A 13,177-nucleotide genomic window follows, 5' to 3' on the forward strand; every position below is an offset into this window, starting at 1 on the left:
TAGCGCAAGAAAATTTTAAAAAAAATTAAAACAGAAGCATTTTTCTCCCTTCTTTCATGTATAACTCAAAGAATATTGACATTAGAGAAAATAGTCAAAGCCATGCTAGTGCTCGGTAGTTATGAGTTCTTTCCTCATTCGAGTTTAGATCTTTAGTGGCATAGTTATTTACTCTTTTGCGAATATACAGGGTGTTTGGTAATTCGATGCATTCCTTGCAAGAGGTTATAATGCAAGTGATTTGTGATATATTTCCTTAATATACCATATTCCGAAAACGCTTAGTTTTTGATCTACAGGGTGATAAAGTTTTAATTAAAAAATGCAAATTTATAAATATTGCGGAAACCGCTCTGAATATTTTAATTAAATTTTACAAGCTTTGACAGTTAACAACAATATATGTTTTACGATAAAAATATTGTTGTCTAAACAGAAATTAGCAAGTTGGCTGTTCACTCGTTTTTGTTACTGTTTGACAAAATTAATAATAGCTGTCACTTTGAGTGTTTGAGTGTGAAGCAGTTAAGTGCATAATTTCTGCTATTTTTCAAATTATTGAAACCGAATTACGCCATGCAATAAATCGATTTTATTTTTTTTACTCAAAAACGGTGCGTCATAAGAAAAACAGTCAAGATTTCTCTTCCAAATTTAACAAGGAATTAAGAAAAATCAGTGGCGTATCATTTTTATATATATATATATATATATATATATATTCACCTGGAATATAGCCTCCTGCAAGGAATGCATCGACTTACCAAACACCCTGTATTAAGCTAATTGAAACAAATTCGAAAAATTTTTCTTAAAAGTCAACAGTGTTCTTCGATAGCAAAAATCTAGGTATGCAACCTACCCCCACAGACAAGATTTCCAACTGTTGAGAGCTAATAACAAAATATGTGTATGTTTAAAAAAATGTTTTTTTCTATTTAGACCAGTTGTACATCCACTTAATTTTTTTCGAATAAGATTTGAAACAGCCTGTATATTTATATCTTACGAAAATTTTTAAAATGTCTATGGAAAATCTGGAAAAATCATCTGAATCATTAAATTCAAGAAAAATATATCAGGTTTTTTTTAACACCACAAGATTTTGTTGTACAAACCGCAATATCTGAAAATTTGTATACAGGGGTTTATCAAAAAGATCTATTCAATGAAAATAGTGTCAATAAATATGTTTATGTTTATGTCAATATATTTATGTGTCAATAGTAAACTGGTTGAATCTCACTACTTTTAAATTATCCATGCCAAATTTCATTAATAAATAAAGCTAAATGTCGGAGTTATTCTGTCTTCAAAAATTACTCGCATCCCTCGATTTTTTCCGAAAATTGATAATAACTGGAAAACTGTCACATTTTGACCTAAATAGTACCTTATATAAAATTAGTCTAGATTTTACCGTATAATTAAAAAATGCAAAAATATACAGAGTGTTGATGATGATTTCCGGTATAACGGTATAGCTAGGAAGTTGATACTATTTTCATTTAATATATTTTTTTGATAAACCCCTGTATATAAATTTTCAGATTTCAATTTTGACTACTTTTTGAGATAATCCTACTTGGCCACATTCGTGATACACCCTGTATAACACAGCATCTTAACTAAAAAAAAAACATAATTAAAATGCAAAACATCAGTTTAGCAAAGTTATAATTTTCTGTATTTTCGTCAATAATTAAAAACGAAACGAAAATAATTTCTCTTCGGCATTTTATTAGTCATCAAATTTCGTAACTGTGACCTACTTTGTATTTATTAAAATAACTTAGATCACCGCGATGCAGTTCGAAAGAGGGACAGCCTCCCCAGTTTCAAAATGTTTGCCCGTCACATGAAAACCGTTGAAATCTGTTATTAAGATTAATACCCCAAAAAAGAAATGATTGCAGAAGATTTTTTAATAGTAGGTGGAATACTTTAGTAATAAACGCAACGTAACGTCTGTTCTGTAACAATTATCGAATTGCTAAAACTTGTTGAGAACCTCTGGAATCGTCCCCGACGTGCATGCACATAAAAAGAGGTGAATCGTTGTGGCCATAGATAGAGCGCCGTTCGTCGTTTTGTCCTGTTTTTTTTGTAGCAAACAGGAAAATAGTTGAATTTTAGATAACGTGCAGTGCAAAAGCCGCCGAATTTAATTTATAGTTATCATTAGAGAAGCCTAGAATTTCAAAACTTTTACATTTACCGTTACCCCTCGTCCTTTAATGCCCGGATTATTCCCCTAATCCCCAGACATTTATTTCGACCGACTGCCGCTCGTCCCTGCAAACAAAGTCCTTGGCCGAACGTCGGCGACACACCTGCATCGTCGTGTACTCTCATCCACTCGACTTCCTACAAATAAGCCGCCTTACGTGTCCGGAAACAGATCCCGGAGTTTTTACCGTACTCGGCTAATCCCTTCATACGGTCAGGGTCGGTGAGGTGAGGAGTACGCTACGGAATTTGCCTCCCCGCGAATTTTAAATACACGTCAGTAGTAATATTCTCCATATTATGATCACTTTTCATTTTTTTTTGTTCAAAAATAAAATAGTTCATTTTGGACATTAGAAATGTTTTCCTCGCAACTGCAAAGACAATTCTTAGATGATCAACGAAGAAATTGTATTTCTGTGGTTTCTAACTCAAAGCACTTTAATTATATTCGTTTCTTACCTACAAACAACGTTTTGTGACTCGGAATATTGTAATAAGTCAACTTGTCTGTACAGGGGTACCATAAGGATCCGTGCTTACACCTATGTTGTTCTTAATTTGTGCTAATGATTTATCCAGCTCTGTAGGTAACCCCCTATTAAGTTTGATGAGGACACACATATTATGGACCTAGGGTTTGTTTTAAATTAGCTGTAATACTACTTACATAACACTACTTATACAACAAATCCAGGATTTGTAAAGTCCTTAGTTGTATACTTAGGCCTCAAGTTATTGTGCAAAAAGATTTAATTCTATTACTTAATTTCTCTTATCAATTGTCTCTACTAACTTTTATAACATATCAGTCGTCTCGCCTACGGCATACTGAGGAGAACTGATATATTCGAAACTGATATGTCTGGTAGTTATACTGACGAATGATTTTGACTGTTTACTAGATATTGGGAGTATAGTTCCTTGCTGATCGGGGCTATAGTCCACAGGGTAGTTGTTTCCCACGATATAATTAGTTTGTACTAGCATTTTGCGACTTATGTTGCAGGTTTACGCAGAGAATACAACTCAACACGTTGTCAAATTACAGAGTGAAGTGAAAAAGAGAAGAAATGGTTAAGGAAATGAACCAAAAGAAGAAAAAGAAGAGGAATAGAGAACTAAACGTAACATTGCCATAAGGAGACAATCAGGAAGAAAAGGAAAATTAAGAATACGACTAGAAAGAAGAAAACGGACAAGGAGAAAGGGAAGAAAAAGGCAGCTAAAAAGAAAAAGAATGATAAAGAATGGACGGAATTTTAATATGTACAAAAATATGTTTAAAATGCATTGTATTCGTTACCTTATAAAGTGATAAATAAAGTAATAATTTTTTATATCTTCGTTTTCTTTCTTGGACCACTTCAAAAATAGACTTAGTTATTCCAGGGTCAAATAACGAAAATTTTGCAGAGCAATAGCACTTTAGTTATTACCTAAAGTAATTTAGTAGTGCACGATATTTTATATTTTTGAATTTAAAACAGGTTAAAATGGTTAAATTTTATAATATAGATTCATAAAAATTCAAGTTCCAGAAAAATGCGATAGATGGCGCCACTCCAAAATAAGTCCATATCGCTGACACTGATCTAACGCTAGTCTACTTAAGTAAGGTACCCACAAGGGTGGGGAAGAGCGACTGAGTCTGAGACTGAGTGAAGTGTCTGACTGACTACAGAAAAGATTTATGTTTTAGTGTTTGGGTTGTTAGTGTCCTATAATATACTTGTTTTTTTTTTTGAGATAAAGAAGAAATATACCCCCTTACAAATCGAGGTTTACTGTTTATTTCAAACACTTCGTGAAGAGTCATGGTTTCTCGTTAAACCAGTAGTGGTGAGATAGCTGATAAAAGTAAAGCGCCATCTGTCGGTGATAAACAAAACTTCTTCCATACTATTATGTAGATTTCTTTATTTTATTGCAAAATTTGAGTACTACAAATTCCAATAGATGGCGCCACTCCAAAAATAAATCCATCTCGTCGACACTGATTCAACGCTAGTTTATTTAAGTAGGGTACCCACAAAGGTGGGGAAGGGTTGGGATCTACCGCGCGTTTCGACTACCCAACTAGATTAAAGAGTGACGTTCAAGAATAAAGTCTGACTAACTACAGAGAAGATTTATGTTTTAGTGTTTGGGTTGTTAGAGTGTTAAAGAGTGACATCCAAAAATAAAGTCTGACTGACTACAGAGAAGATTTATATTTTAGTGTTTGGGTTGTTTCTTTTTTCGACGAAGAAGAAATATACCCCCTCTTGCAAATCGAGATTTACTGTTCGTCTCAAATTGTTCATGTAGGGTCATAATTTCTCGTTGAACTAGTAGCGGTGAGATTGAGGGAAAAATGTAAAGCGACATCTATTGCCAGTGAATCAAAGTTCAATCATTTGATTGAAATTGATTAATATTGAAGCTAAATGTTTATTTTTACAATTGTAACTGAATATTTAATGACTCTTAAACTTGTGGAATGAAATGAAGTTGCGTGGTTCTTGTGATACAACTCTGCCGTCTATTGGCAGCCAGAAGAAGTACTTCCGAATTATGATTTTAAGATGTCATGTTTTGTTTGTAGGTAAATAAAAATGCCAATATTTTGAAGAATATTTATTTGTGTTCTTTTTTAATACACATTTCCAGAGTTTTACACTGCAATATTCATGTTAGCAAGAATTGTTAACAAATTTGTGCATGTTATTTACAAGATTACAAAGAAATTTGAACAGAAATCGTAAAAAATTACAGTGTTTTTCAAATCACCACTGTGACTAAGTCCGATTATTATTGGAGATACAGAACCGTCTACGTACTAAAAATACCGGTTAAGTGCTGATTTACTGATTTACATTTACAAGTCAATTACCAATTTGACAGTTTTTTTATATATATTGTATATTATGCCATATTTGAATAGAACGCTTTTTCAGGAGTACCTACAGCGATATAAGTTTTGATGCTAGAACATGCTATAAGTGTTAATGTGCTACAAAGAGACTTCTAGAGTCTCTTTTGAATCTCTCTTTCCATTGCCGTATCTTCCTTACCATAAAGGTAAATTCCTGGAAATTAAAAATAGTATAATATACAGGGCGATCCAATTAAAAAGGTATCATTTTGTGAATATATTATTCAGCAGAATGATTGCTACTTGTGCTTTTATTTATATCTTCAACAATAGCGAAATTAGCAATATTCATATTTGATTGCCTGAAATTTCCTAACACTGTAAATTTTCTTAATTGGTTTCTTCATAGCCCCTCCTCTACTTCCTCCAAAGGCTTTCTGCCGTTACATCCCAAAAGCCAGACATCCAATGTGGTAGCACCATCACGCTGTGGAGAATGACGATTCCTGTAACAAAATAAAAAAAAACATTAGTTATATTTTATGCACTACCTATTCTTATTTCTCAAATTAAATTTTATGTTTTGACATATTTTATAATAAAAATTCAAAGGAAGTGGTTTGAAGGCTTTCATGGCTCGTGCTGATATTTAAAGTACCATGGTTACGTGGTTCCAAAGACTTACATCGCACTTCCTTAATTTTACCTAGAAATATTTAACCTGACATTGTTGTTGTTGGGCTACGCTCTGTGGAGCCGGACCTGCTATCAGAACCCCTAGGTCCTCCCTGATATGTTCATTTCAGTTTCGATTCTTGTTGTTGCTTCTAAGGCCACTACGGACTGAACCACTCTTCTAACTAATGGTGGTCCCCTGAGACGTCCTGTAGTGCCATCTGTACTCGCACCCAATGATTCTAAACGTTTCGTTGTTCTTCACTGTCGCCACCGTCAGTGGTGGCTCTACAAAAGCTTCGATTGAGTTTCTGCACACAACTGAAGATACCGACAATGAAGAACGCCGAAACGTTTGAAAGCATTGTATTTACACCGTCTATAAAGAGCTTAAAACCAGGAATAAGAACGAGAAATGAACATCGGGCGGATCTAGCGTTTCTGATAGCTGTTCCTCCTCTCTAGAGCCTAGTCCGAGAACAACTCAACAAGCACACGTCAAAGATTCCTGGCTAAAGCTAAGGAAGTGCAATGTAAGTCTGTAACTGGCGGTGACAAAAGCCATAGCAACAATCCGAAATACCAATGCTCTTTAAATAAAAGTACGGAACATTTTCAATGGTTATAAACAGTTGGAAAATCACGATTAATTTATTTACAGCAAGATCAAATATCTCTCACACACGATTTGCTAATATGTATGGTGTACCTACCCAGAAAATAATTATTTATCGGTATAACCTGTTTATAAATAGGTAAAGGAATTTCCCTACCACGATGTGGTAGGGAAATGATTACTCTGCGGACTATAGATCTGTTCAACATAGAATTACATCCGCAATATTTAGTAAACAATTAAGATCATCTTCAGCAGAATCACCAGACTATATACTGTAGGTACTGTGAAAGCATGACTAGTGTCGCGCTAAGCAAAATGAAGCTTTGATACCGTGGGGAACAACTATTCTGCACTCTATAGCCCCATTTAGTATTAAATTACACCCGCAATATCTGTTGAATGGCCAAGATCATTCGGCAACAGACTCATCAGATATAGGCCGATTACGACTTTTTCAATGACGAACTGTAGTCTGCAGGGTAGTTGTTTCCCAAAAGTTTAAAACGACATTTCGCCTATTGTGATAATAGTCATAATTTCAAGCTCCTACATACTGGTTGGGTTCTTTCTGTCTGGATACAAAGCAATACTTTGTGTTAGACATTGAGTACCAGTGACAATTAAGATATGGTATACCATGTTCATCCACATGTAGAGGAAGTCTACCTTTTTAATTTTTCTTTGCGATTTCCCGCCATTTTTCAAATTTAGATCAAAACCAACGTACCAAAGTTATCAAAGAGTCCAAATGTTTGTGTTTGGATGATCTTATCTTATTATCTTTCTTATGTTTCAAGAAAATTTTTGTCTAAAAGAATTCTGAAAAAATTGTTCTAGACAAATTCGACCTCTCCCAGTTCATTTTTGAGAACAGTTTTTAATTGAAGTTTTTTTTCAAACCTTTTTTCCTTAAAAAGGCTTATATCGGCAGCGTGGTCAAATTCGAATCCGTCCCACTCAATTTACCCACAGCAGATTTACGAATAAGCATTTTCAAGTCTAGCAACGTTGCTCTGTAATTCCGGGAGTGACGATTGTCGAGAAGGTCGAGATTTGTTTTTATTCCGCGTAGCTATGCACCGAATATCAGCCGTAGATCCTGTGAAATAATACGCCGGCCGCTTATTATTCATTTACGTTTCCCAGGACTGAATCCTCTTAATTTCCATTCCTGAAACAACTAAAAATATGGCGCGGAATAAATTCTCCGTCCACCGCCCCCTCCCGACTGCGCTAACAAGACCAAGGCGAAGCGGAATCAATTAAAAGTCCGGCTAATGAGGTAAAGCCGACATCATAATAAGCGTCTCCTTTTTTTGCGCGCGTAGCCTGGATCTGATTCCATTAAAACGGGTTGTTTTAAAGGCATTAGAGACTCGGTAATGAGCTCATTTGAGGAAATCTTGAGCGTGTGTGGCGTTAACGCCGTAGAAACAGATACATCAAATTGGTGGTGCCTGGTATCCAAAAAAAAAAATACTGTTGCTTCTCTCATTATTATTATTCTTTAATTAAATACACACGTGTCCTTTCCGTTCTCCAATTTCTTTATTTCCCGAAATGCAAAAAGACGTAAGAGTAAAAATTGAGTGCAACACACATTTTTTGTACAAAAGCAATCAACACTCGGATACATTACACATTTTTTAAGCGAAAATAGATTTTTTTGGGGAATAGTCCCCAGAATATTAATCTGACATTATCTTTTTCTTTTAATCAAAAAAATAGTCGACGTATAATTCGTTTTTAACCTAAATTTAAACTCTTGTCTACGCCGTTACTGAGCAGTTCCCGAACACCCGAGTTCCTTACACCTCTCGAAGAATAACCCAAACGATAAGAAGGGGGAACTTCTCTTCATCACCCCGTATATTAAAAAACTGCCCTTTGGTGACTTTTTTACTCACTTATGCGTTATTTTTCTCGCAATGCACCCCTCTCTCTACCATTTTAAGCCTCGATTGGCTGTCCTGCGGTATTAAACCAGTTTTTGCTCTTACAGGAAGAAGTTATCCACAAAATACGGTCGACAATCCAGACGATAAAGTACATTCTGCGATGTAATAGATGACCGCACCCCGATAAGCGTTTTTCCTCGTGCCGGCCATCCCCCGCGACCAGGAAAATGGGAAATTCGTCACCGTCGTCGCCCAAGCAGTGAGGGAGTCCGCCGACGAGGCCAGATGGAGGAGGAGAGCACCGATCCGGGAAAATCGTCAGGGTTTTATTCCCGCGAGGCATGAAGGTATGTTTCCTTAATTTTTTTATACAGGGTATTTTGGAAAAAGGTGCCACAAATTTAAGCGCCGATTGAGCACCAAAAAAAAAAGGAAGATGATGATCCAAAAGTTTTGGGTCTGTTATTTTTTAGATCAACCGGAAATGACCAGAAATGAATTGGCAAAATTTTGAGGCCTCTTTTGATAAATGTAAGTCGACTTAGATCAAGTTACCTTAGTACAACAAAAGTTATCTCAGTATTAGTTACAATGAAATAAAAAAATTGTTTGACTGCCGATAATATTTTAAAGAAGCAAGTAACTTTATCTAAATATAAATAAATATCCAAGGAAGCTATCCTGGAAGTGCGTTTTCAGCAATTTTTATGTAAAATGAAATTTTACGTTATTATATGCCGCATACATCACAAAAAACTAGCGCGTAAAAATTTACCTATACTAAATTTTAATATATTACGCAGTCTATCTGACGTCCTTCTGACGATCGGTCCTCAAATTTGTGGTATTCTTTGTGTTCTCCTGATTTTTTAACTTTTTTTATTAACATTGATTTAAAGTAGCTTTTATTTCTTGTAGATATGGCCACCAAATTGGACCCAGGATAGATTTAGAACACCTTTTTAATATAATTATGTAATAACATAAGAATAAATTGTAATATATATTTTTTAAATTCCATATTCTTATTTATTACCGAACACATCTAATCAAGGACACCCAAAGTCAAATAATTTTCTCAGGAAAATAATAAAAATTAACGAGGTCTCTTTAGAAATAGAAAATTGTTTTTTTTTCTTTATTATTACATATTATTTACTACATAAACATAATTCAAGTTGGTTTAATTTGCTCAAAACGATAATAAACAGGGTGTATGTAACAGAATAATAAGTTCAGAGACTTCATTTAGAATATAAATGAACATGTAAAAGCTATGAAAAAAGTATTTTTTCCAATAGCGTATCATAATTTTTTAGAAAAATGTAATGAGCATACCTTATATCTATGCCACCGGTTTGAGCTGTGCCCTTTGCACAATGATTCACGATTTATCCAAATATGTTATATTGTGATTTAATCACCAAAAATAGTTGCAAAAAAAAGTATTTACGAATTTCGAAAAAAAAAAGTATAAAATATTTAAAAATCATCACGTATATGGACAACTATAATGAGTATATCAAAATATATCTATTTTTTTTTGAGTAACTTTAAAAGTAGCTTCAGAAGATTTGATATGACAAGTGCCTATTTATAAGTATTACTGTGGTTTTTATAGCGCTCTTATTACCGTGGTTTATTGTTTATCTCAGTCTTACGAGTGTTCAAAACAGCCTATGCGTATAGTAACATAAAATTCATGCATATAGTTTCAATTTACTGCGAAACAAGATATAATGTATGCGCAACTTCTTCCAAAGTTGCCAATTTACACTTGATGTATAGCAACTTGAACATCTATATGGTCGACGAAACGAACGTTTAATTGGTCAATCATATTGTCAAATCAAATGGATGATTTTCAATATAAAGAATTTCTTCGAAATAATGCTTTGATCCTACACACAACGAATACGGTTCTTGCACGATGGTGTGTTACCTCATTTTCTACGAGAAGTGCATGAACACAGCTATATCCCTTTCGACTTCTTTTTAGATGAACAGAAGTGATGTGGAAATTATTGATGAGTTACTTGAACTGCTACCAATAATTTACCACTGTCACACCAGCTTGTACATTTGTCTGCCTTTGTCAAAACTGGATGATGTGTTCCTAAATATGTTTTTCTCATACTTTCTCCAAAATTTCCTTTTCTACACCAGACGTGTAAACAGATTTAGGTCTTCCAGAGTCGATATTATTCCACTGTCCTGGAACCGTCGATGAAGTTTGGTGATGGCCGAGTAGAACGAACTGGACGATTAGGAAGTTTCAGCATATGACGAGCATCAACTCTATTGCCATTAGCACGTCCATATACTCCAGTCGGGTTAGATAAAAAAAGGGCTTAACCGGGAAAAAATTAGGGACCACAATTTTATTGTTCTAACCTTTAGGGGGGTCAATAGTAGTGTAAAGTCAGAATCGCGACTGAATTCCACCCCTGCGTCAGCCGCCATCTTGAATTTAAGGAAAAATTGATTTTGCTCAATATCTCGGCCATTTTCGACTTTACAACAAAAATGGTAAGGACTTAAGTTGTTGCAAATGCGATTTCCTACAACTTCTTTTATTACAAATTTTATCGTGCGATCGATATTTTTCAAGTTAAGGGGGAAAATAGTGACAAAGTATAATTATTGAATTATCTCTTTTGTTATTGACTATACGACATAAATGTACATAAACAAAGTTGGAAATAATTATATTTTCTACAATTTTGATCACATTAATTTTTTCGCTATAACCAATATTTAAGGTTCTACGCTTGCGATAAAGACGCGAGCGCAGGACCTTGCGGGAGTTGGTTTCAAAGGAATTGCTTTTGCTCAATATCTCGGCCATTTTCAACTTTACAACAAAAATGGTAAGGACTTAAGTTTTTGGAAATGCGATTTGCTACAACTCCTTTCGTTACAAATTTTATCGTGCGATCGATATTTTTCAAGTTAAGGGGGAAAATAATGACAAAGTATAATTATTGAATTATCTCGTTTGTTATTGACTATACGACATAAATGTACATAAACAAAGTTGAAAAGAATTATATTTTCTACAATTCTGATCACTATGATTTTTTCGCTACTACCAATATTTAAGGTCCTACACCTATGGCAAGCCTAACTAAACTCAAGGGATCAACATTCCATAGGCCTGACGTCTCCGCAAGCGTAGGACCTTAAATGTTGGTAGTAGCGAAAAAATTAGAGGGATCCAAATTGTAGAAAATATAATTCTTTCCAACTTTGTTTATGTACATTTATGTCGTAAAGTCAATAACAAACGAAATAATTCAATAATTATACTTTGTCATTATTTTCCCCTTTAACTTGAAAAATATCGATCACACGATAAAATTTGTAAGGAAAGAAGTTGTAGAAAATCGCATTTGAAACAACTTCAGTCCTTACCATTTTTGTTGTAAAGTTGAAAATGGCCGAGATATTGAGCAAACACGATTTTTCCTTAAATTCAAGATGGCGGCTGACGCAGGGGTGGAATTCAGTCGCGATTCTGAATTTACACTATTATTGACTCCCTCTAAAGGTTAGAACAATAAAATTGTGGTCCCTAATTTTTTCCCGGTTAAATGACAACCCGACTGGGCTAATACATAAAATGCATATCTGCCATTTCTGCATTGACATACAATAGCGTTATTTATGTATTATTACCTAAATAACTTTATAATACAAGCAAATACATACAACGAAAACAACACACGATAAACAATTAAATTAAATCCATTATTAATACAAACAAGACCCTAATGCCTTTTCAGAAAATGGTTACAATATTCTCGTCGTGCAAAATCTGCAAGTTCTATGCACGCAATTTACTGTTTAACACAGTGAGTAATTATCATGTCACAATAATCTTGAGAAGTAAAAGTTGTCATTGTTACACTTTTGCATCATAGTCTTATCTAAAACTCTGCTGGTTGGGTCATGACACTGCGAATTAATGACCTCGGATTATCTTGAAATTTTGTATGTGGTATTAATTTTCCTAACCTATTGTCGTGATATGTGAAGGGAGTAAACTGTCAAATTTGCCTTTATTGACGGCTGTAAGGTCCGATGTCAAAACGGAGACATATGAGATGCCTGGGAACCCTTTTCCGAACGAGCCGGCGTCCAACGTCTTGGCACCGAGGATGAGAACGGACCTAGGACGATACGACCCTTCCGAACCCATTATGAGGGTCTACTACAATGATGCTGAGGGGAGCTGAAATAGGTCAACACCACCAAGAACTAACTAACCAAAGGAGTAAAATACACTTCATGGCGCTCAACGTGGGGCCATGACAGAAGAGGGACAACCACTTCAATCCGCAACATGGCACTCAACTATTAAAAACACTGTAAATCTATAAATCTATAAATTATTGACGGATTGAAAAAATAAATCGTACACTTTTAATTGGTCTATTTAGGGTAAGCCGTTGGGTTTCTAATACCGGCTAAAAATCCTTAGGAGTTACACCAGACCGCCCGCTGTTTGTGCAGGGTCGAAAAAGACAAATTTTGACTTATTACCCTGCCAAGCCCCAGCCCGTATCCGGCGGCCTTAATCAATCAAATTACGATTTTCAATTTGTCTATCATGTGTTGCGATTCGGGCTAGGATACCATAAACAAATCGATTCCGTACGAAGTTGATGTTCCGTAACGGACAATAAAATAATGGAGGATCATGATATGGCGCGTATTGGGAGCGACGCGAACGAGATTTCCAATACGGAATGATTTGTCTTTATAAGGTCGGCGAAGCGGTGATGACTCGGAATGTACGCCATGCCCCCAAAAGGAGGAAACGAATCTAGTATAAATATTTATCAGTTGTGCGCCTAGTGTGAGATACTTTATGGACGCACTGTATATAGGGTGATA

General features: G+C 35.0%; 1 protein-coding gene across 1 annotated transcript in view; it reads left to right on the plus strand.

Annotated features, from left to right (window-relative positions):
* Positions 1-9,234, plus strand: part of LOC108910484 (TWiK family of potassium channels protein 18) — a 78,933-nt gene extending 69,699 nt beyond the window's left edge. The window contains exons 7-8 of the mRNA XM_018715089.1: positions 8,383-8,625; positions 9,197-9,234. Coding sequence (XP_018570605.1) covers positions 8,383-8,451 — 69 coding nt within the window. The 3' untranslated portion in view covers positions 8,452-8,625; positions 9,197-9,234. The remainder of the gene's footprint in view (positions 1-8,382; positions 8,626-9,196) is intronic.
* Positions 9,235-13,177: the final 3,943 nt, after the last annotated feature.

The sequence above is a fragment of the Anoplophora glabripennis genome, unplaced genomic scaffold, assembly GCF_000390285.2.
Source record: "Anoplophora glabripennis isolate ALB-LARVAE unplaced genomic scaffold, Agla_2.0 scaffold577, whole genome shotgun sequence".
Taxonomy (NCBI): Eukaryota; Metazoa; Arthropoda; class Insecta; order Coleoptera; family Cerambycidae; genus Anoplophora; species Anoplophora glabripennis.